The sequence below is a fragment of the Schistocerca piceifrons genome, chromosome 8 (assembly GCF_021461385.2).
Source record: "Schistocerca piceifrons isolate TAMUIC-IGC-003096 chromosome 8, iqSchPice1.1, whole genome shotgun sequence".
In the NCBI taxonomy this organism is placed as follows: domain Eukaryota; kingdom Metazoa; phylum Arthropoda; class Insecta; order Orthoptera; family Acrididae; genus Schistocerca; species Schistocerca piceifrons.
In genome coordinates this window covers 366,145,226-366,170,841 of record NC_060145.1, presented here as the reverse complement: position 1 = coordinate 366,170,841, position 25,616 = coordinate 366,145,226, and the positions used below count along the sequence as shown (strand labels likewise).

At 42.3% G+C, this 25,616-nt stretch overlaps 1 protein-coding gene across 1 annotated transcript in view; it reads right to left on the bottom strand.

The window, feature by feature from the left end:
- Positions 1-25,616, bottom strand: part of LOC124711438 (synaptotagmin-7-like) — a 325,288-nt gene that overhangs the window by 50,814 nt on the left and 248,858 nt on the right. Inside the window, exons 3-4 of the mRNA XM_047241515.1 lie at positions 22,580-22,727; positions 445-554 (exon numbers count right to left, since the gene is read on the bottom strand). Coding sequence (XP_047097471.1) covers positions 445-554; positions 22,580-22,727 — 258 coding nt within the window. The remainder of the gene's footprint in view (positions 1-444; positions 555-22,579; positions 22,728-25,616) is intronic.

The window sequence follows — 25,616 nt, the reverse complement described above, 5'->3', positions numbered from 1 at the left end:
AAAACTGCTGAAATTCACTTGTCCCAGAATATCTGCAGCATTTGATATTTTTGATTTCAGAGGATTGGTTTCACGTTGCATTATGGATCCTCAATTAGAAGCAAAATTTTATTTCCCTTGTATGTAAATAAAAAAAAAATCGCAAGAAATTTCATCATGTTAAGAGCATACGTCTTTCAAACGTATCTACTGATGTTGCAGACGTAAATCTAGTACAAGTGTGTTTAAACTCTTCAAACTACTCAAAAGAAAAATAATTTGTAGCATGCTCTGCAAATAAGCATGCAAAGGAAATTCAGAACGAGTTTCTTGCGTGGCCATGAAGTTCCTGTTTATTAAATTAGTGCAAGAAGTTGCAGCAAAAATGAAGAATTACGCGGCAAATTGCTGTTACATATTTATCTCTATTTTCTCGGTTGCTGATGAATATGCATCCCTTCTTACCTGGCAGAGAGGAAGAAAAACTTCGCCGATGGAATCATCTCGAGAGAAGCGATCGTAATCAAAGACGTGGAGGTGCAGTACTCTGCTCTGCAGCTTCTGAATGGGAAACCCTGAAAAAATAAGAAAACTCATTTTTACTGTTGCATTCGTTACCGAATCTACCTCGTATCTATTGTATAAACTAGTGTGGTTTGACTCATTTGTCTTTTTATTCTTATAAGGGTATTGTCTTTCTAGAAAACATAAATCTCTGTGCAGCAATAAGGCGAACTGATATTACGTGCAAATACGTCGAACGTTATAAACAATGACTTCCTCTTTACATTACCTAGTTTCGCTGATTCACTGCATGACGACAAGCATTAAAAATGTCACGTATTACAGTGTTTTGGCTCAAATACAATAACAGTAAGTTCTTAAGGATTATTTATAAATACTCATCGAATCTGACGGCTTGTGCATGCACAAAAGGTCATAACTTGAAATACGTTATTCAAGTATAAACTTGAAACGTCTTACAATAACAAAGCGAAATTGGCCACCTATGCATGCATTCAGAAGATCAAACAACGTAATGTTACAGATACATTCCTTAATTCATTATTCTATGATTTTCACGCTGCAATTGTTTAAAGATTTGTAATCGTGGGCATGAAGGAAGTTTACACATGTAAAGTACGAAGTTACAATATGCGGTAAGCAGGACATAACGGTAACTTCTTAACGGTTTGTTGTGCATCGTCTACAATGTTCCTGGATGCATTACAAGTCCCCAACCATTGTCATATGACAGTACGTAATGTACTGAGCAATATTATGAAAAAAATATAGAGATAAAAGAAAAAAAGTTCAACGATGACCACAGAAACATTGTGTTTACCGTGTATCACGAAACTGACAGCAATTTGCGCTGCCTCCGCTGGAACATTACAAGTCAGGGCAATAAGTAGGCTTACAGCTTTTAGAGGAAACCTGCAACAACTAATTCCGTAGTTCCTAATTATTCATATCATCCACAGGCTAGTAAAGAAGTTGCCTTCCGTGGTTCAGTGCATAGGACAATCAACATGCCAATGAGCAATGAACTGCTGGCAATGGTCATAAGAATAGAAAGAACAAAACTAACGAAGAAAATATGAAAAGGATCACCATGCTGTCTTATGGAACAGTCTCGCAAATGATGGCGAACACCTATTTAAAATGGTATTCCAGAGAAACAATGTAGTCGACTGTAACCTTAAACAAGACGTCAGTAAAGCACATAAATAAGTCCGGAGATTATAAAACTCCTTACGCATCCTGTGATGCAAAGTGTGTCAGACAGACACGAAGACCATTTCCGGTCAGTACGATATTTCAGTGCCTACGTTGTTCCGAAATACGAAGCAGTATGCGTGCACGCGTCTACGAAGTAACAGGCACTGCGACGACTATGGCTGTTTTAAAATACATGAAATGTATTCGCACTTGCGAATAAGGATAACCAGCAGCTGTGAGATGGAATGATGACATTGAATATCTGTGCCACACCGGGATACAAACCCGGATTTACTTTACATTCTTCCTTTTCTTATAGTTCTTTATTTGTTATTTATTACGTGATTATATATATTAAATGAGTACAAATGAAAATCCTACACAACTGAATGTTACAAAAAATATTATTCAAAGGAAAAAAAATAACTTTCTAAATTACTCGTGCTAACTCAGCTAAAAGAATCTTTCTTCAAGAAATGGTGCAACTGGATTTTTCTTGCACACTGCCATTGGCGTTTTCCATTTCCGACAATATCGCCTAAAATATCTACAACAGGGTCATCCTGTTATGCCAGTCTGTCAATGAATGCAGCTTTCCATGAATCAGCTAATCTCTTTCCTTCCTCACTGCCTACAGTGCAGTTCAGTTAGGATTCAATGTGATTCTATGCAGAACGTCACACTGAGCCTGGGCCTCACCAATTAGAGCGGGGTTTACGCAAACACAGCGTTAATAATTTCCAAAGACCGTACAACAACTCCGTGGGCGTTCAAGAGCCTTGTGAGCGTTTTGCTGCTACCATCAGTAATCAAGCTTCAATTTCTCCCGTTCGTCGAGGACGTAGACGAAGGTCTTTTCCTTCAACCATGAAAGAGTGTGACATTTTTCGACGGGAAAGTTATACTAACACGGACGCAGGAGATTCAAAGGTTAAACAGGATAGGTGTGATACAGACGCAACAAGATGAAAACTTACGCGTCAGTCGCAGAGCGATGGGCGACGACACTCACGTGCAGAGATGCCCATTGGCATCCAACGGTGGTAGTTAGAGCAAAGTGGGGAGTCCCTGATAGCGTGGAGCCGATGTCTCGTCGCATACTTTTTGTTGGTTGAAAGAAAGTGGTTGTGGATCGTTTTCCACACTCGTTGCCAATCGACTGTTGCGTGCTTGATTACTAGCACTTTATTCTCCGCGGAATGGTAGTGTAAAGATCCTTGCCTTCAGCAGCTGCGTTGTGGGGATCTCGGGGATCACATAGCTGTATTCTAAAATGAATGTCGATAAGTGGAATAGCTGTGTCGCGACGTGCGTGACCATCACAGGCTGGACGTGGGACACCAGCATCAGGACCTCAAACAGACGACCTGTGAAGTAAACGTGTTAACTAGTCCATCTTTTCCACATAATGCTCATAAAAACGGCAGTGGCCTTGCCCGGACGGTAACCAGTCCCAGGCACCATCGTACAGGAGAAGAGAGAGAGAGTGTGACGGCGTGCTTTAAATGCCTGTCCTGTGGGTAGGAAATAATCGAAGACCATCTGAGGTCGGCAATATATCACTGCGATCTATCACCTGTGCCGCATGATTCAGTGTTTATGCCACGTACAGGTTCAGGTATTCCACACATTGCAGGCTCTGGCGCATCATCACGCGCACAAACTTTATTAAGCATCGATAGTTTGCTGAGTCCATTCTGGGCTCATGCTTCGTAAACGTGACTCCAAAATATCTCAGTTCAGTAATTCGCGGTAGTGGGGCGACAGCGCCTTCCCCGAGACCGTGTCCGATATCCAGCGCCGCCGACATCTTGATGTCCAGAAGACTGCCCACAGCCTGTCAATATCGTTCGATCCGTTTTATTACGCTGCGGACTTCATCAATGGAACGAATCAGCAATGGCAGGTCGTCGGCATATGATCTGCTCAGAAGGTGATGTCCCGCTGAGTGATGCCAAATAGACTGTGGTTGAGACCCCAAGAAGTGTCTCGAGCGCGACTGCATTAAATTTGGTAGAAAGTCGGAAATCTTGTCGTACACACCTCTAAAGAGTTATTTGGCCTACCGTTGGGCCGTTGACCTGGACCTGAGAGTTCGCTGCTGCCAGAAAGTGCCCCAGGTGTCGATGAGCCTCGCCGGTTATCCCGTACGGACCACCACCTGTAGGACGACGTTATTGTGCATTCATTCGAAGGCCCGATTGAAATCGATGGAGGGGATCACTACTCTCAGATGGCACGCCGAGGCGATCAATGTTAAGTCCCTACCGCCACCTACGGTTCTTTGTGCGTCGGCATCTCTCCTCTGTGATATCTGCTATGCGGCGAGGGTCATTGGAAAAGTGCAACCTGCCAGAAGCCTGGCGAAGATCTCGTTTTCTGCGTTAAGCAATGTAAGTTGCAGATACACATTGCCCGATTGCCCTCCCGCTGACCTGTGTAGTGGTGTGAGAAGTTCTTCGACTAAAGTAGGTGATATAGTGTTGTCTGTGGCATGACTTCTCGGAACACTGTAACCCAGCGAGGTATCATAACTTCACAGAAGTTCCAATAAAATTCCGTTGGTAATCCATCGCACCCTGGTGAGTTACTGATCGCACTTTTGCCCAAGGCGTCCCCGATTTCCTCCTACAAGTATTCCTACTTTCATGCCGTCGCTGTTGCCGCGTCGATAGTGCGTGTCACCCGTCGTGAGGCTTCCGCAGTGGCCTCGTCATCAACGGCTCTCTTCTGTTAAAGATGACGAAAATGATCCCCCACGATTTGCAGTGTGGATGCTCCTGTGGTACAGGTGCGACTATCACGCATTGTAAGGGGTGTGATTAACTGTCGGTGGTGTCGGCACATGTCTGCCAATGGTGGGTATCTCTACGGCCATTCGGTCGTGTCCTCGCGAGCGGACTATGGCTCCTTCTAATCAGTGCTTTGTCAACAGTAGTATGTGAGCCTTGATTCGGTGTCGTTTTCGCTGTCTGTCCAGTTATGGGGGTGGAGCGTCAAGGTCCTTGAGCACCACGAAGTAAAAGTCCAGGGTCTTCTATTGCCAAGCAGCTCGCCCTTTCCAAACTGCACAAGCGTCTTGCCGATTGCCAGTTTGGTGCATTTGAGCCAAAACGCAAAAGTCAAGTGGTATCGTTGACAGTTGGCCCTCTTTGCGGCGACTTCCCGATGGCAGGCGGTCCTGGAGGTGTGTTAGCGTTCATCATCCAAAGGCCATTACACTCCAGGCTTGTAGAGGGTGGAGATGCATGGGAAGATATAGCCACTACCATGAAAGAAGACGAGAGCCTACCGTTCGGCGACCACCACTCCCTGTGCAAGACTTTGTGACAGTCGGCTCGCCGAATGACTGGTAAGATGCGTGAGCCCAGAGTTGTCGCCGTGTATCTTTTTCCACATGTTGCATAAGTGAAGGGCGTGAATCATCCTTCCCAGTTCCGGACAAGGCGTGATGTGCGGGTTTTGTCCTTCCAATTAAAATCGCCGGTGAAGACGCTGTGTTCACACCGTCCTAGGGAAAGGGGAGCGATGTCAGAAGAGTGGAAACCGTCCCAGTGACGAAGTCTGGTGGTACCAGACGCTGCAAAAGCATTAATGAATCCTTTTTTGAGTGTCGTGACGGCTAACTGTCGAGCGGAGGAGTGGTATGTGATGCCGATGCCTTCGATACCGTTACGCGCTAAACTTGCCGCCTCGGTGTCTGTGGGACCACATGACTTCACGTACCTTGTGTAACCATACAAGTTCAGGAGTGCGTTCTTTTGCAATTCAGGCAGGAACACAACGTCTGTCACTGTGGCTCGTATTGTTTTTCTTAGTAGCTGGGTCTTGGCCGGTGGGCTAATCATGTTGATACTCATCATGACCAAGTGGTGAGTCTGGCGATGCGGTGATTGGGCAGGGTTATCCATGTTGATGGTGGAGAGCACTATCGACTGCGGCCCTCCAGGCGTCGTTTAGACCTCAATGGGCCCTCGACCAGGGTTCTGTCCAGTCTTGATGCCCTCGGCCCATGACTGGTCGTGGAAGTCTGTGGACGTTCCATTAGGTTGTGGTGGTTTATAGGAAAGGTCCGAGCATCCTCGCGGCCTGCGCTGGACACTTCCTGTTGATCATTGTTCGCCGCCCAGCCGTCTGTTCAGCTGAGTGGAGTCAGTGGCAATGGTGCCAACAGCCTCATGCTCTGCATCCTGCAGAATCCGTTTCTCTTCCTGCTGCTAGCGGGAGCTGTCGTGTTCCGACACGGCCCTTAACCGTCGCTTTCGGCTTTTCGGTAAACGCTGTTTTTGTGCTTGGCCCTCGTGTCGGTCGATGACATTGACTCACGTCTTGCTGCCACAAAGGTAGGATAAGGGTATCGAATGTCGTTCAGCTGTCGGCAGCGCCTATAGTGTTCGGCGATATAGACAGCGTTGTATGAAGTTCTGCCACTGTCCTGGCTCACTAATTGGCCGGGCGTTGGTACGCGGAGGGTTGTTCCGGTACTGTAACATGGGTGTGTTGTGCCTGGACAGACGGAGGTGTGGTGAGAGTCACCTCGTAAGCTAGTGGCAGGATTGTCGGCGTCGGTGGAGGTGCCGCGTTGCCGCGTCCGGCGGTGGAAGATGTATGATCCGACGCTGGAACCACTCGGAACATACGTGACCTTCTATACCACATCCGGAACACGTCTTAGGCTTGCCGTCAGAAATGACTATGGCCCGACGGCATCGTACTTGGAGGTATGATGGAACGTCGAAGCTCAATGCACACCTGGCGTACTCCATCGAGTATTGGTTACAGTCTTAAATTGCGTCTCCGACACATGTTCTTGTACTGTGCCGTATAGAGGGAGCCCTGCCATCACGTCTGCCACCGGGAGTTCGAATGATACTTCAAATATTCGAATAGTCAACAGTACCAGTAGACGCTGCCTAAATTCTCGTCTGCGTGGCTGAAGCGCAGTCCTGGCTTCGTCTTTGAAGAGACACTGTCGCATGTAGCGTCGTTAATCAGGTGCACATAGATCGTGTTTCTTACGATCGAAAAGTGGATGCCGACGATGTCGGCAGCCGAGATCTTGGCCTCTTTCTTTAAATAGTGCTCGTCATCGAGTGATTTTGGTCTATCAAAGTCGTTTAAATATGACACGTCAGCTGTTTCGAATCACTATACGAGGAGGCATTTCCTTTAATAGAACAGAAAACGACTTTGAAATCTTCCACGCGGCTTGCTGCAAGAATTGGAGATCATCCCTCTTGAAAAGCAACATGGAATTACTCTGAATACGCAAGGTAATGATAACGGAATGAGGTATCTTAATACCTCTGTAGAAATATTTTAAGGCAGATACACAATTATAAATTTTCAATGTCTGTTCCACGAAGTACCAAGCTCACGACTGTAGACTTAGGAAATGAGGAAAATACAGGCAACCGATAGAACAGAATTACGGTTGAGCCAACAGCTGTGCTCATCCTTTTAGTACCGCGGACATGGCACTTCACAACAACCCCTGGAACTCAAAATAAGCGTCAACTTGACAACGGGAGCCCAAAGCATACCACAGGACACCGCCTGGTGCAGAGTTTGGTGTGTGATGGGAGACAGAAGGGATACCGACAAAATTCGTCGATTTAAATGTAGGACGAGGACGTACAGTACATTGTGTTTTTATTCTAATTTATTTTGTGGATACCGCAGTTGGTACACTTTTTAGCGTTTTAACCCCATGAGCTGAATTTTACAACCTGACGATGAGAGCATTGTCTCTTGAAACCCGTTGTTGAAACATTACAGTAGAATGCTAGCGGTTATAACTTTAAACACGCAACTATCGGTACCTTATGTCCCTTATGGACTTAAACGTATATGAGTATACACACAAATATGTTAAATGAAACTCTTCTAGCTGACAGAAGGCCAAGGGACGAACCCTTCAGCCTTCTTATCGAATCACGTCTCACAAAAGCCATAGTACACTGACGTAAATAGAAATCGTAACAACAAGTGACATAAATGGATGCTAGTACGCGTGTTTGTACACCTGAAAGGTGATGTCTACTCAGATTCCGCACCAGTCGCATAAGAGTGGCGCTGGTAGCGCAAGTATGACGATGCAAATCAGGTTCGCTTTGAATATACACTGTGAGCGTTAGTTGCCGTTTACAATGGACGTGTCGAGTTGATGTTAGTCAAGAATACCTTCAAGACGACATTGAATCCATTATCAATACTTCTTTGAGTTTGAATAAGGTCTTGTTATAGGAGTACAAGCTGAATGTTTGAATGTTCCTTCTCCGATACTGTAGAAACACCTGACAGGAATGTAGCCATGTTAGTCACGGGAATCTGTGGGAGGAAGAACACCAGGATCCAGACGGCCATGTGGCGCTTAGTGCTACTGTGAGTAAGCTTCATGCAGTGCGTCCGGTTAGCCGAACGGTCTAACGCGCGGCTTTCGGGAGCGGGAAGGAGCGCCTGGTCCCTGACACGAACCCGCCTGGCGGACTTGTGTCGAGGTCCGGTGAACCGGCCAGTATCTGGATGGTTTATACTCGTTTTTCCTTCTGCCTCGGCGAATGCGGGCTAGTTCTCTTTATTCCGCCTCAACTACACTATGTCGGCGATTGCTTCGCAAACAAGTTCTCCACGTACGCATACTCCACCACTACTCTACCAAACAAACATGCGGGTTACACTCGTCCGGTGTGAGCCGTTCCCTGGCGGGGTCCACCGGGGGCCGAACCGCACAGTAACTCTGGGTTCGGTGTGGGGCGGCGGAGGGGTGAAGTGTACTGCTGCAGTCGTCGTGGGACTGTGGACCACTGCGGCTGCGGAGGGGACGGAGCCTCTCCGTCGTTTCTAGGTCCCCAGTTAACATACAACATACAACAAGCTTCATGAATAAACCAAGTAATGGTAGAAGGGAACAAGTTTTTTATTTCAATTACTTTTTCAATGTGTCACACTTCCTTGTCCTCTCTTATCCTTTCCAATATGTATGAGGGCATGTTGTGTGAATGTATTGGGTTTACAAAGTTGAAGGGCTGTTTGAAAGAGAAACTAGGGAAGCTACACACAGTAATTGCTTTAGACACTCTGGAAAGATCCGTTCTGAGGATTGTAGAGGTCGGAGGTTGGCCTTCAGTCAATAGCAATGTCACAGTTCGAACAACGGGCGGGGTGGTCGGTGGGTAGCGTGGCGGGGAGACGGTAGCCGAGACGTGCTAAGGAGACGAATCAGGGTGGAGACGCTCCGTCTGGAAGGTGGTAGGATGTGAAATGCAATATATCACAGTAGATACAGTTCGATATCCTACTTCCGTTCTTTGGTCCGTCTTAAGAGCACACTTGCAAATTGTGTGCTTAAGCATCTCTGTGGATAGCTTCCCATCTATGTGCGCTTTTGCATTAATTCATCTAGTAGCGACATTTCGTGTAGTGCTTCGCGGTGTGCTTCAGCTTCGCGACGCATGTAACGGTTGTGCCCTTGTGCGTGATAATGAATTTCCTTCAGCCTCCCTGTAGGGTGACCGTTGATAGGTTGATAATACGAAACAATTAGCTATTTCACTTCTTGTCAGCACCAATAATAGTATGCACCAGTGACTCAAGATTATGTTCAATTATAACATCTAAATTTGTAATAAAATTTCAGTCACCTAAAGAAAACAGAGTCGGAATTTTCAGACAATTTCCTGTCCTCTCCCAAAGCTGAGATTCATAATTATGAGAGTAAGAACCCCATTTATTATCTTAGTAAACAATGCCAAATCAACTGACATGTCTCTCTCTTGATAATCCAATATGGGTGTAGGCCTGAAACAATGTTAGCGGGATCGCCCCCATTACTGGGTGCGTTGGTTTCGTGTGAGTGTCTTGTTATCCGTTGTGTGCACTAGGGTTTTATCAATAATTAAAATCTGGGTCGTAACCACACGAAATATTATCACGCACATTCAACCACAGCATCCAGAAGGGATAGCACAGGCCAGCAGCGCAAAGAGGAAAGACGGTTACTGCGCAGCAGTAATGAAATGGTAGACCATGGTGTTCGTCGTATGGTTCTGGCGCATTGTTCTGCATCTGCAGCACAGATCTGAGCAGCAGCTGGCACAACACTGACACAACGAAATGTCACAAATCAGTTAACTCAAGGGCACCTACGAGCCAGACGCCCTGTAGCTTGCATTCAACTGACTCATAACAATGACCATTTGCGATTTCAGTCGCGTCAAGCGAAAGCTCTGTGGAGGTCTGGGTGGAGATACATTGTTTTTATTTCTATGACAACCGGTTCCGCAGCGGTACCAGTGATGGCCATGAGTTGGTTAGAAAGATGCCAGATGAGCACTTCCAACCCACGTGTTTGCGGCCTAGACACACGGGAATTACACCTGCAGCCATGACCTGCGATGCAGTTTCATATGACAGCAGCAGCAGTCTCGTGCTTTCTCAAGCACACAGGCTGCAAATTTGTACGTCAACCATGCGATTCGACCTGTTGTTCTGTCATTCATGAACAATATACCAGGGGAGTGTTTCCTAATAGGATAACGTTCGTCCACATACCACTGTAGTAACTCAACATGCTCTACAGTGTGTCGACATGTTTCGTTGGCCTGCTCGCTCAACAGATCGGTCTCCAATCGAGCACATATGGGACATCATCAGAAGATAACTCTTGCGTCGTCCACAAACAGCGTTAACCGCCCTTTTATTGAGCGAAGAAGGACAACACACATGGGACTCCTTCCCACAAACTGACATCCGGTACCTCACGACACAACACATTCACGTTTTCTTGCTCCCATTCAACATTCCATCGGTTACATCGGTTTTTAATGTACCAGCGTTTCAGATTTGCAATGACTTCTCTCGCTTTTAAATTAACCTGTGATCTTGCAATATGTATCACTTAAATATGTTACACTGTGTATTCCCGAAATTTATTACTCTGCATTAATTATTTTTTGTTGTTGCTATTTATTTCGTCAGTGTATTTGTAGTCATACGTAAAGGCTGTCAGTGACACAAAATGTAATATAAAAAACAATGACATAAACAGAAACTTAAACTGAGAGTAGCAAGGCAAGAGTAAAAATTCTGAACTGCAAAGTCTGGAGTACTAGAAGAAGCCTCAGCGATCATGGATGCACTTTCCTGGCTGTTGTCAGCTTTCCCGAACTTTAAACCGGCGATCTACACATTACGTGCTGAGGCGTAGCTATAGTTGTATCCTAGTCATGGTTTAATCATCCTTTAACCACTTTTCATGCATGGGGACAATAACAGCACGCTAACAGTCTATCAGATTCGCAGTTTACATGGTGCTTGTTCCTTATCACCTTGCCATAACTTTCTGAACTTTAAGAGAATTACATAGATCGGTGGCTATCACTTTTCCAGTACATATCGTCAGTAGAAACATTTGTCATTCCTCGCTGCCCCGCTTATATATTTTACATATGCATCATGTGCCCGCATAAGGGAGTGTAATGCGAAGAAGCAACAGCACGTCTGCAGAATACTCAACGTCTCTGTACAGTTTTATGGACAGTGGCCACAAGTGGAAAAATTCTGCCATTGTTGGGACGCGAGTGATCATAATACATAACCAGAAACAACAGAACCTCTTCTGAAAACAGGAAAACTTGCTGAGTTGATCCAACTGCTTTTACATTATTCTGCAAAGCTTTCGGTAAGCAGTCTTCGAGGCAGAGAGATTGTGTAGGTTCGATCAATATTTCCGGCAGAGGAGTGGAACAAGAAACGCAATCAATTGAGATAAGTGCAGGAAAAGAACTAGTGCTATTGAATTTAAGTTGCCAACAATAATAAAAATGTTTAAGGGGAGTTGGAACGCCCTATCCCGACAACGTTAAATTTAGTGACTTGGCTTCCCTGTATTTCTGGAACAACTGTAGCCGCTGACATGAAACTTTAACAGGACATTAAACTGTATGTCCTGTGTCTATTTAACTACAATAATTACATTTTATACACTGCTTTTGGAAATACAGTTTTTTTTTACTACACGGTTGAAATGTTGTGTGCTTTTTTGTATGTTACAATAAATAATTTCAATTACATATAACATGATGTTCTTCTTTTAATTCAATAGACACAGGATACGTATGTTATTACTCCGTGAAAGTCTGAATACTTTACTCGATGTGGTTTCTGAGATTTAGGGAAAAATGTAACAGTAAATATAAATTATCAGGAACGACTTCTAAAGTTTCAAAAGACTGTAACGCACGTAATATATGCCTAATTTTTAATTTTTAGTCAATCAGAAGCACTCTTCACCACACTGTATATCATACTCTTGATCTTTTTCCAGGTTTTTTCTTCTTTTCTTCTTTCTGGACTCCTGAGTGGCCAACTGTGCTGCATACTCTGCTTTATCAATGTGAACCTTGTCAATCCGTTCAAGTTATCTGGTGCAGTTTGCTCCAGGACTAATTCCCATATGCTGCGGCACTTTCACCCTACCAATGTTGTCATCTATAAAAGCAATAACAGCATCACTGACCCCCCACTTAAGTGTCTTCATTCCAAGACAAACATTTTTGGGTGAGCGAGTCTATACAAGATAATTCAACGAATCATTGGGATTTTGAGTCTGACATACAGTCACTTCTTCAGTAATTCAGGATTTGCCAGGTCTCTGTAAATAGGTTTTAAGATATCCATGACTGCTGCTGGGGTGGAATGTTTATTGCTGTATCAAATGTTTGAGCACTGGGAATTGAGGTAATTGCACCATGAATCAGGTCCAGAAAGGCAAAGATGGTGTACTGGTTTCTCATCAGTTGACAGTCTGTGGAAGAAGGTAGCCCATACCGCCTGCTTCGTTTCAACAGATCCTCAGTATTATTTCTAATGGCCATTCCAAAATACTGCTGTAGTTCATCAATCAATTTGACTGTCAGCCTGTCTCATGGTTTTACCATCAGAACGTTTCTTGTCTCTCAAACTTTGTTTCAACTTCCTCAACCTGGTGGCCATCCTCTTCTAGACATGACCAATACAAACACAGCAATCCACAGCATTCGATATATAAATATTACCTGTTTTTTTTAGTTCTTGAAGTAACGAACTTAAAATTTTTAACATTTTGAACCTGTGTAGATTATATTTAAAAAATAAAATAAAATACTTCCGACGTGAGTTTGTAAGTATTCGAAAACCGCAAATTTTACAATGAGATAAAATCTGAAAATGTAAAAAAATTTTTTCCATTCTAATTCCCCTTCAAAAGACGGTGAACCACTTTGTGAAACGATTTGTCTAAAGGAAAGAAACACTATAGGTTTGACAAACATCTGACGCACTTCATTTGCTGTACATAGCTTTGAACATCATTCAATGATGCGTCAAATGAATCTGGAATATATTTTATACTTTACTTCTTGACAAATCAATTCAGAAAACCTTTCACCGATTATTTTTTCAATAATATTTTTCCTTTCAAGTTTTCCTTCAAGAAGCATAAAATATATTTAACTACCCATTCTACTATTATTAAGGCCATATAGATCAAGAAAAATCATGGAAGTTTCATTTTATGCTGGGTTTTATATTTTCGACAAAGAGGTGATTTAACTAGCAGCAGCTGGTCATGAAATATCTCAGTTTTCCCTAAGATCACCTATCAAGTTTTTCTTAATAGCTGTGATTACTTTCACACTGTTAAATATTTTATTGCAAAAAATAAACATCACACTCGTCAATTTGGTACCTTGTTTGTCTTTCACCTCTCTTAGTTTCGCTACGACAATTCGGACAGAAATGTTCCTTTAAGTCACCAAATATTTCTTTACTACTTTTATTGCTTTAAAACGATTAAAAATTTCTGTGGTAAGATAAGGATTGCTGCTATAGTAGCTTAATGTTTTTATTGTGATGGATCCATTTCGGCTAGAGTGCTATCTTTAGACCATATGCGAAATTTACATAATATTTTTGTATTATTTTAGTGTTGGGCAATCGTATTTCACAATATACATGTTGGATACTTACGTCCATACGTCATCGGTGGTCACTGTCACCCTGTATTGTATTACAACGTGGTTAATATTTAGGACTCTTATGCTAAAAGCCGTTTTTTAGTTCTCGATGTCCTTTCTTGTAATTTTTTTTATAATTTTATGTTTTACCGTTAAATTTTACAGACTGACATTTAAGATACTTGGCCGAAGATTCTATATGGTTACACTAGCTATGTTGTGGTGAAGTTACTATTTTGTGCTGTATGTATGATCTTTGTTACCGATTTACTTGCGAGTCGTTGTTTGTGTCTATCCGTTGTTTGGTTAGGAATTGAATGAAATTTTGTACAAAATGTTTATGTTTTAAATACCTTAGTTCATTCAGAATATTACCAGGGCGTTGTATTGCGTGTATTTAGATTTCTATCTCTTCAAGTACGTTCGTTGTTAAACCTTCTGCTAACATGCATAAAATTTTCATTGCTATCTCCATTCGTTCTGGATTGTTGTCGTCGCTGTTTATGTGGCTGAAGAATGTAGATGCTCGTGTGTCCTCGAAATCTTATGATGAAGTTACGCGCTAAACGTTTAACGATAAATGGACTTTAAGAGGTAGAAATATATATCCACACAATACAGCGTCCTGACGACATTTTAAATGAACATATGGATTTAAAACACTTCCGAATCAAAGATAACGGACAAACACAAACAACTACCCACAGACAAATCGATTACAAAATCATACATATTGCCAAAAATAATAACATCAACATACTATTGCTGCTGTAACCATATAGCATTTTTGGTCAACAGGCATACCTGTCAATCTGTAAAATGTAACTATAAAATGTTAAATTACAAAAATTACAGGAAAGGACTGTCTATAACAGCAGAAAATTACAAATCAGCTTATACCACGAATGTCCTAAAGCTACACCACGTTGTAATACAATACAGAGTAACAGCGACCACCGGTGATGTATGTACATAAGTTTCAAATATGTATATCCAGAAATACAATTAACCAACATTATAAAACAATAAAATTATTACGTAGCTTTTGCAGATGGTCTGGAAATAGCAATATAACCGAAATGGATCCATTACAATCACAAGATTGAACTACTACAACAGCAATCGGGATTTTATCACATAACGTCTCTTATAGATAGCTATCTTCAACGCTGCGGTCCCGTTGGACCATAAATTAAGCTTTTTTATTTTTTTAACTTTTTTAACGAGACGTCACACTGCTTAGTTTGCAGCTCCATTCGTCGTTTTCCTGTTTTAGCTTGGGTATCAAATTTCGAACGGAAGTCCAGTGTGTAATTTCTCCTCAATTCACTAACTTTTACTTAACTACCCTTATTACTTTCAGGAAATTAAATCTTTCTTTGTAAAATTAGTCCCCACGATGGTAAATTTGATATCTCATTTATCAATTCCGAGCTCTTTCTTTGGGTATTAATTTTCTTAAAATATCCATCGTGCGATTTCTAAGGAGTGTTGTTTTCGTTCCACTGAAGATTTTGGCCAAAAAGGAAATCCTGATTAACATCTCGCCAGACTTGAAATTAATGTAAATATTTGTGACAGTATTTTTGTTCCGTCGTTACAGCTACAGGAACATGCATGTTTGTATCGCCAGGTGAGTTTCGCTTGATTGAGGGAAAGCGTCATTAGGGGTGGTAATTTCTGCTTGGCTTTCCGCCCATATTAGGAATTGCCGTCTGTTACCATGTCTTTGGTTTCTTACTTCGTAGAATTAAGCATTTTTTGTGTTTTACACAGCACCCTTTTTCGACAGCCAGTGTTTAAAGACGTGGAGATGCAATAGCGTTAAAGAAGGACGGACTTTTGGTAGATAAATCAGAAGTATTTGTACGGGTGCTATGGATGCTGAAACTGTAATATTCTCTCGCAGAAGAGCAGCATTCACCCCCACAATGCAGTGCACTACGAATGAAACATTTACTCTTCTTTAAAAACACTACTATGATTGGGACACTTTCTGTCACATTCAGATTCAGAATGCTGCCAAACAACTTGCTCAAACGCAAAAGGATTTGGTGATTATTATACGAAATTATACTTCAGTGTAAGTATCTGCTCGACAGAGGCTAACTGCCTTCTGCCGCTAAAGTGACGCCCTTCTGCCTCGCGTCACTTCTCGTTCGGAAGTGGAGGGAGCTACGTAGGGTTTTAGAGGGCTAGAAATAGCAGGCCAACCAGCTGGTCTCCGTGGCAAGTGGTCTACGTGTCGTTGTTTCGGTGGCAAGAGTCTACGTGTCGTTGCGCACAGGTGGCGCACGGGCGGCTCGTTAGCGACGCTCTCTTGTTAACAGCGCAGCACTCGGCTGGCTTTTTCGGGCACAGGCTCGTGGCTGCGTGAGAGATGTCTCCCTGCGTACTTACTGCCGGCCGGAGACGCTCTGGCCCCGTTCCCCCGGCTCTTCTGTTATTCCTGTGCCCCGTGTGCTTAACGCACCTCAAGTATTAAGGTGTCACGGGCAAACTAAATGGCTACAACGGCGTAGTACAGTTCTGTTGTTGTGATAGGATAGTTTCGTTCTCTCACATTTTCTGCGACGACTGAGGTAACGCATGATCAGGTTGGGGTTGGTTTGTTTGGGGGAAGAGTCCAAACTGCGAGGTCATCAGTCTCATCGGATTTGGGAAGGATGGGGAAGTAAGTCGGCCGTGCCCTTTCAAAGGAACCATCCTGGCATTTGCCTGGAGCGATTTAGAGAAATCACGGAAAACGTAAATCAGGATGGCCGGACGCGGGACTGAACCGTCGTCCTCCCGAATGCATGAATCAGGTATTAGTCTAGAGGTAACTGTGTCATAGAGGTAGGACCCTGCAGGTAGGCACTCAACATCCCGGTCCGTTGCTCTGTCAGTGTACCAAGTGGCGTATCAGTTTTGGCCAGAAAAATCAATCTGACGGTGGGCACTGGTTATGTCTCCCGGAGGTATTGTGAACATGTGGGCACTGGACGCACTTAGGAAAGTAATAAGCGAGCGAATACGTACGAGGAAGCGTTATAATGAAAATGAGGGCATCAAATCCATTGACGTAAGGGACTCTGACAAAGGACAGATTTTTATATCCCAGTGGATCGGAAACGTATGAGCGTATTTGGAAAGTGACTGAAGGGCGCTGGAACCACGAGTACGGCTCAAGGTGCTGAATGTCTACACCTGATCACTGACTCTGGACGTCAGAGGTTTTCCCGCTCTGTAAAGAAGGATAGGTGGTTATCTGTGGCACTTGTAACGGCAGACTACAATGCTGATGCACACGTGTTTCGGAGCACACCATTCAGCAAACATTATTGACGTAGAACTGCACAGAATATGACCGGAGTGTTGTCATGTTGACCTAACGAAATCGTCAGTAACGACTGCAGTGGGCTCAGGATCATCGAGATTGGACGATAGATTAATGGAAACTTGTCGTCGGGTCGAAAGAATCTCGTTTCTTCTTACATCTGGTCAACGACCATGTCAAGATATGCCGTCATCCAGGTGAACGTCAACTGGAAACTTGCACTGCGCTACGGACGCAGGCAGGTGGAGGGCATCCATTTGCGGCTCTATGACACGAATGGTAGTAATCCACGTTGTGTACTACGTCAACATCTGCATTCCTACTTGCACGACGTCTTCATCGTCGGTGAAGTCGTCTTACAGCAGGATAACTTTCCGTGTGTCAAGACCAGGAAAGAGCTACTGTGGTTTGAGAAGCATGATACTGGTTGCAAGTATATAAATAAAAATTTTTGCATCACCGTAATGATTAGAACAGTCCACGTTTCTCAACTTTATTTGCCTATTGAAAGGCGCCTCGTGGAACCACTTGCGACGAGTATGGCAGATAAAAAATGACTGGCGTTATAAGTGTATTTCAGTAGTTTTCACTCTCTCCCAATTCGTGCAACTGAGAGGTAGAACAATTGTAAGGCATTTCACTAACAAAGTATTTGGAAGTAGGCTAATCCGCATTCAAGCTTCCACATTTAGGTTTTCGGTTTATTTTACCAAATAAAATTAAGGCAAATGCCGAGTTGGTTCCTTTGAATATGACGCGTCTTGTATCCTTACCGGTGCGCATTCAATCCAAACCCCGTCTTTAACAACTTAACGTGACAGTACAGCAAATAGCAAATTTCGCACTCTTCAGTCTGTCAGTTTGTCTCGCCGGTGCATTTCAAGCTTTGCGATGGACGCAAGAGAGGTTGTCAGCGGAGAAAGTTGTCCACCGAACTGATTTACACCTCAGCCATGACAGTTGACAATTCACCTGATATCGTAAGACATAAGACTTTGATTGTCTGCCTCGTAGAGTCGCCAAGTATCAACAGAGCTGTGCGCTGATTATTTCGAATCAAGGTTGAACAACTGGTTTGGCCCACACTCGTACGCAACAGTGCAAATAGGACAGGATCTATTTGGCCTCAAGGCATCCGTTAATAACAACAGTCCCGTGTTCCGTGAAGGGCGTCAACAGAGGAACGCCTGGAGTAGAAAGTGGATCAGTGGCACTGGGGTCTACAGGATTTGAATGACTTTCGGGTGATCGTCGTAGAAGACTGTGGAGACACCTAAGTAATCTTGACCTGTCATGAAAGTATTTTGATTTTTATTGAATTCTGCTTCAGTCATCCAACATAATGTCATAAGAGCCTTTCCTGAGTCTTTACTTTTCCTGAAGTTAAACTGACCTAATTATAACTGGTCTTTAATTTTATGCTTCATTATCTTTTTCCGGTCGCCAACTAGGCTACGTTAATTCTCAAGACGACTATACTATATCTCTTTTTTTTAAATTATTTATAGGTTTGAGATATACGCACGTCTTATTTGATCAACCGTTGTGGAAGCAATGGAATAAAGAATTTCAAATTTGAAAGATCGCAAAAGCTTGAAATTTAGTGCGGATTTCAATTCGAGATGCCTTTAATAGTTTCCTCAACGGAACTGTCTCGAAATCAGGCAGAGATTCTGGTTGTGCGTAACATAATCCAGCAACAAGGCACAAGCAAAACGTTCGCTGCACGACAGCATTGCTAATGATAGTACCACTAAGGAAGAGTTAATAAACACGTTTTTCGAAAATTCCTTGAGCAAAGAAAATGAAATAAATGTTCCGGAATTCTAATCAAATACTGCTGCCAACATGAGTTACTTAGAAATAGTATCCTTGGAGTAGCGAAGCAGTTTAAGGGGACATTGTACGAGGAATTCGTTGAAATTTGACATTTTCTATTTTCTACTCCTTTCCTGAACATTGTGGTATATAATACATTAAAATCAAACAATTGTGAGACATTCAAATAATATTTTGAACGTTGACGTGTGACTGGCAAGCACTGGGCTGCTGTGACACTGACAAAGACACAGACTATGAGCCAGGGCAATTCTAGTGCATGATAGACGCAGAAATGTAAGTCTGTATAAGAACTTGTAATAAAAAAAAAGTTTTTAGCCTCAATATCTCTGAACTATATGTTCTGCAATAAATGACTCGTTTTCTGAAACAGTTCTGATGGTAGGGACATGAAGTTTTCACAGCACGTCAAGTGTAAGATTCAACACATATGGAACTAGAATAATTAAAATATCCTGAGTTGTTTTGTTTTTATGTTTATTGATTTACAAAATTCTGTCAAGAATTTGACTGTTTGAAAAAAAAAATAACATACCCCACAATACAATGTTATTAATAAATCTAGTTCAGTGTAGCTAGAAAGGTAGATTAAATAACTACGGAAAATTGTAACTTGGTGTCTTAAAGAGTTTCCAAGATGATGGTTCACAAAATTCGATAACTTAACACTGTGCGGCATAGGACGTACAATGTCCCCTAAAATCACTTAATAAAAGCAAGTTCTCCAGTCCGTATTGTATACTAATTAGGTACATTTCAGAGTATGCTAACACAATAGCTCCATGCTTAACAATAACACACAGCCACGTGCTCAACGAAACATCCTTACTTAAAGATGGAAACTTGCACGGGTGACATCAATACTCAAGGAAGTAAATAGGAATAATCCACTGAATCACAGACTCATTTCACTAACGTCGATTGGCCGTGGGATTTTGGAACATATACTCTGTTGGAACATTATGAATTGTTATAAACTGTCAGCACGGATTCAGGAAATATCGTCTTTGTGGAATTAAACCAGCTCTTTATTCCCTGGAAGTAATGAACATTGTCGACAGAGGACAGCAAATTGATTGCATGTTTCTACATTTCCATGAGTCTTTTTGACACCGTTCCTCACAAGCGACTACACGAGTGTCTACGGAGTAGCGTCTCGTGTCAGAAAGGTCCGAGTTCGTTGTAACTGACGGAAAGTCATCGAGTAAAACGAAAGTAGTATCAGGCCCTCTTTGATTCTTCATACGTATAGACAACTTAGGACACAATCTGAACAGTCTTCTAAGGTTGGTTGTAGATGATGCAGTTATTTACCGCCTTCTAAAACCGTCACATGATCAAAACTAGTTGCAATATAATTTAGACGAGGAATCTGTATAATTCGAAAAGCGGCTGTTCATCCAAATTGATGAAAAATGCGAAGTCATCTACTTGAGTACTAAAAGCAATCCACCAGATTTCAGTTACACGGTAAGTCATTCAAATCTAAACGCTGTGAATTCAGCTAAATACTTAGGGATTACAGTTACGAGTAACTTAAACTAGATGGTGACATACATTGTTTTGTGGGGAAATTCGAACGAAAGATTGCTATTTATTGGTGGAACACTTACAAGATGCAACAGGTCCACTAAAGAGATTGCCTACGCTACGCTTGCACGTTCTCTTATGGAGTATTGCTGTTTTGTATGCGTCCTGCATCAGGTAGAACTGACGGAGGACAATAAAAAAAAGAAAATTAAACAAGGGCAGCTACTTTTGTGTTATCGAGAAATACTGAAGTGATTGTCACGGACATAATACTCGATCTGAGGTGTTAGTCGTTAAAACAGAGGTATTTTTCATAGCCAGAGGATAATTTTACGAAATTTCAATCACATGTTTTCTCCTCCGATTGCTAAATTACTTCGTTGGCTCCCATATCCATAGGAAGAAATGATACGTATAGTAAAATAAGCGATATAAGAGCTCCCTCGGAGATATTTAAGCTTTCGTTTTTTCCGCCCGCTGTTAGATAGTGGATCGGTAGAGAAATATCTTGAAGGTGATTCGATGGAACCTTTACCTGGTACTTAGTTGTGAACTGCAGAGTAATCATGTAGGTGTCGATCTATTGATATTTCGAAAAGAGGGGTCTTTATTTTTGTTTTCGATGTAAAGTTTAATTATATTCGCAGAAACGCAGAGGCGCACTTGTTACATAGTCATTCGATGTGTCTAGAAGAGAGAAAAATATTTCTCGGATAATGATTCCGCGTGCGTGTTCCCTCCGTGGGTACGCACGTGAACCCCCTAATTAAGTGGACAACAAGTTCACATCAGAGGCTCGGATTGGCGACGAAAATGGACCATGCTGTTCCGAAGGAGCCATACCAGCATTCGTATTAAGAGGCGTAGGTAAATCAGTCGGACAGAATTTTAACCACCACCATCCTGAATACGTATCCAATGATTTACCACTGTACCAGCTCACTCGGTATATCTTTTGGTGTCACGGAAATGATACGGCAATAGCGGTGTGTTTTAGCCAGTTGGTTATATGGAATCGTCAGTGTAAGATGGGTCGACGTATGGATATGACAGGATGGTGGAAAAGGGATATAGCGTTTGGAAATGACCGTAACCTCCCCGTGGATGAAGTTCCCTTGTTTATTGGTTTATCAACGTGTCTAAAATGAATGGTGTACTGTCATGCCCTGCCATTCATAGCTGTTTCAGGTCAGAAGTGCTGCTGTCAGTAAATGCCGACCTATCTCAATCGGTTTCTGAGCGAAAGTCATTGCTCCCAGCGACAAGGAAATCTCCACGTCTCCAATGGATCATAGATCTATATTTTACTACGTAAACCAACTGATGGTGTAGGTGGAGGGGGGGAGAGGTACTTCTGGTACCACTAACTGATTACTTGCATATGTGATGAAGCTCTCCTTGTTCACGTAGCAGTTTTCTAAGACGGCGTCTCTCTCAGTCCTTAACACCCTACTTGGATCATTCTTGTCTAACGTATGTTGAACGATGCTTTTGAATCTTTTCCATTTGTGCTCGATATCTTCGTCCTCAGGGCTGAGTATTTGATGCTATTACTGACTTTAGGCCTGTAACGTGGCCGGGGAGCACGAGTTTTGCTTCCTTTCCACTAATGAATAGCTTCATGAGAAATGATTTCCGTGTTGGTGTATAGTCCCCAGCGTGTAGAAGGTACAACTCAAAACAGAGAAGTTTTTCAGATAGTTATTTGGGCGCAATCGTTCCTGCTATGATGAATGTCAACGACGATGTTCATTGCAACATTCTCAGTGACTAACTGCTTCCCTCTCCTCTACTTAATGATAAATATGCTGTGGAGATTCCCACCTTCCATTATGAGGACAGCAATTTTCAAACAATTGCATGCACATGTTCCTGATTTGAAGAATACTCAGCCACCCTACCGCACAAAGAATTGCGCGCTAAATCAGCCGATCTTCAGTCCATTGAAATTATTTCGTATTGGGAACAGTGGGTAAAAAGTGGCAATGGACAGGGCCAGAATTTGATGGCACTACAGTACCTCACCGTCAATGAGCAACTTCAACTGGATATAATGTATCTGGAAAAATTGCGAACTCTCTTCCCAGTCAAACTGAGGACAGTATCAAAACTGGAAACAGTGTTTCATGGGATGAGCGTATTGCTTGTTAGTCATGCCTGATATGAATGCAGAGGACACAGAGAGCGTACCCACCTTCGAAGTAGAAAGTCTCGTTCCAGCGCGGGTTGAGGGTGCGCCTCTTGATCTTTGTCTCCAGCCGGTGTTTCTTGTCAGGTAGCAGCGTGACGCGGACGTAAGGGTCCGAAGTACCCGTGATGTCTTTGGCGGGCAAGTCCTTCGCCTGCCAACACAACAATAATTGACATCTTATGTTATACGCAAAACATGAGCACATTCACAACGGGGAAACAAAAACGTCAGATCGTACTAAGCACTAGGTAATTATTTGTTTTACATGTAAACCTCTGTAAAGGTAGGGTACATCACCTAAGGGTAATGTACAGCCTCAGCATGGAAGAGAATGACATCTATCGATGCAGTCATACGGGAACACACGACGACATTATATTTTATGGTGGCGCCTATAATGAAATTACCGAACCAATAGAGATTGACGAGTCATTACACAATTTTTTTAAAATTACAAAATGAGGACAGCACTAGACAATTTCTCCAGCACCATTTTCTGGCCCTAAAAAGACAGTTTTACCAGGTTATGGCAATTACAAAATTGTTGTAGAAAATGTGAATGCGAGTGTTGTGTTACAGAATGTGCTGAGCTATGATGAGCACAGAACCACACGGGACAAAACCAACGGTGAAACATCAGCTCAAATTCAGCACAGTATCCAGTTTCACCTCGGCTGACGGTGACGGAGAAACGCTCATCGGAGGAAGGTGCACAACACATGAAGAGTAATACAATGCCATAAGCCGTTCGATGCTTTTCCGATACCGTTCTCGAACACAAAAAACTGATTGTTAAGGCAGCGACAGGACGGTACACTGCTCTGATGCCATTTTGGAGCATATACATTTTTAAATCCAAACTCAAATGTTTATAACGTGCAGTTTACACTTTAACTGATTCTCTCTGCCCAGAGAAATCTTACTTAGACCCTGGTGTAAAATGGCTCTTACTACTCAATATATTCTCTCTAGTAGACACGCTTAATGACACAGTGCTCTCTTGTAAACTATTTACTCACAATCGGTTTCGCCATAAACCGTCCTCATGGTGCCGTAAAAACGAATCAAACGAGGAAAGAATCCATGAACAACGAAACAAAACATAATTTGCAAAGAAAACAGCAGTCTGAAACTTTACAGTGACACGAATACATTACATTTATGGCACAGATATAAGTGAACAACATGGTCGACTCCAAAGGGTAATAACTTTTAATATACGTATCCAGTACTATAGCAATGGCTCAACCACACAACAAATGAAATAGTGGCAGTCTAGCATACAAATACGATCCAGGTCACAAAGCTACGCGGAAGATCTTTCATCCAAAGACAATGCAAATATAAAGTATGAGGCTTCTTAATGCCGTAACTTAATAAGTATAAAACAGTGAAAATGTATGATGAAAATAATAATTTTATATAGATAAAATTTTTCCACCGAACACAACCACAACGACCGATATCATAGGAACAGATACAGCCAAGTAACTTGAAAACATCACATAGTTGAATCTATGGTACATTCACATGCATTAGAAGTATAGTAAAGAGAACAAGCCTTCCATAACATGCCTTACAATAACTATATGAAAACAATTACATCGAAAAAGATTTGAATAAGTCATATACATTCCTGGAGTAAAGTACACATCAAAATTATACTACGTACGTCTTAGCTTGGATGTATACTTGCCCTACAGCTACAAATATTACCACTCGCCAACACACTTTAACAGAGTGACCATACCTTCGTGATTCGGGATGTATGTATAAATTTATTTTCTGCCCAATTCTGTTCAGTAGCTTTTTTTTTAGTTATCCAATTCACTCCAGTAATTTACATCACGGTTTTGCAACAAAACTTCCTAGAAGCTACCATTATCCTCTTGCGTATATCGTTTATTGTCAATTTTTCTCTGCGTTTTAGGCTATTCTACGTACGTCTTAGCTTGGATGTATACTTGGCCTACAGCTACAAATATTACCACTCGCCAACGCACTTTAACAGAGTGACCATACCTTCGTGATTCGGGATGTATGTACAAATTTATTTTCTGCCCAATTCTGTTCAGTAGCTTTTTTTTAGTTATCCAATTCACTCCAGTAATTTACATCACGGTTTTGCAACAAAACTTCCTAGAAGCTTCCATTATCCTCTTGCGTATATCGTTTATTGTCAATTTTTCTCTGCGTTTTAGGCTATTCCCGGGACGAATGCATGCGAGAACATTTCCTACCTCTCAAATTTACATTAGGTAATTAAACATCTCTCTTTCTAAGAAAATCTTGTCTTACTGTTACAAGTGTGCACTTCATATCCTCTCGACTCGTGCCATAGTCAGTTATTTATCTCGCCTAATAGCAAACTTGTATACTACTTTCAAGATGTTTATTACCTTATCTAATTCTAATACAGTCATTGAAAAAGATTTTACTTTATTATTTGACAAAAGGTAACAATGAAACGAAAATAAACCGTCGTGTGATCGTCATTTATGGTTCACTCATTCCTAATTACTGCTCCATAATCTTGACAGTGACAAGTAATTGATGGATATAAATACGCATTCTCCACCATGAACGACTTTTTAACGCTGCAAATTCCTGCCTCTATGCTGAACACTACTTTTCTTTCTTATAGTTACAACTATTCAGCAGGGGAAGAGACTCTTAAACTGAAGGACTAGAGTTAGTTACATGTTAAATGGATAATTTGAAGAAAATTTTTAGAGGTTACATAGTGATTTTCACATCGATTTAAGAATCCATCCTGTGATTTTAGGACAGCTGACATCTGCCCTTTTTTTCAGTCGCCTCGGGCTTGGGCTCCACGAAGGATTCACTAAGTAGGCCAGTGCCGAATAGTTATGTAAATGTAGTAGTTTTTAGCCTCTGAAACATGGTGTTGCAGAGGAATGTCTAAGGACAACACGTTCTGCGACGAGTTGACAGAAATGTTGCCTAATAAAATATATAATGAGAGGGAGAGAAGGCTCCGGACGCTGTTGCCGAGCGGTTCCAGGCCCTTCATTCCGGA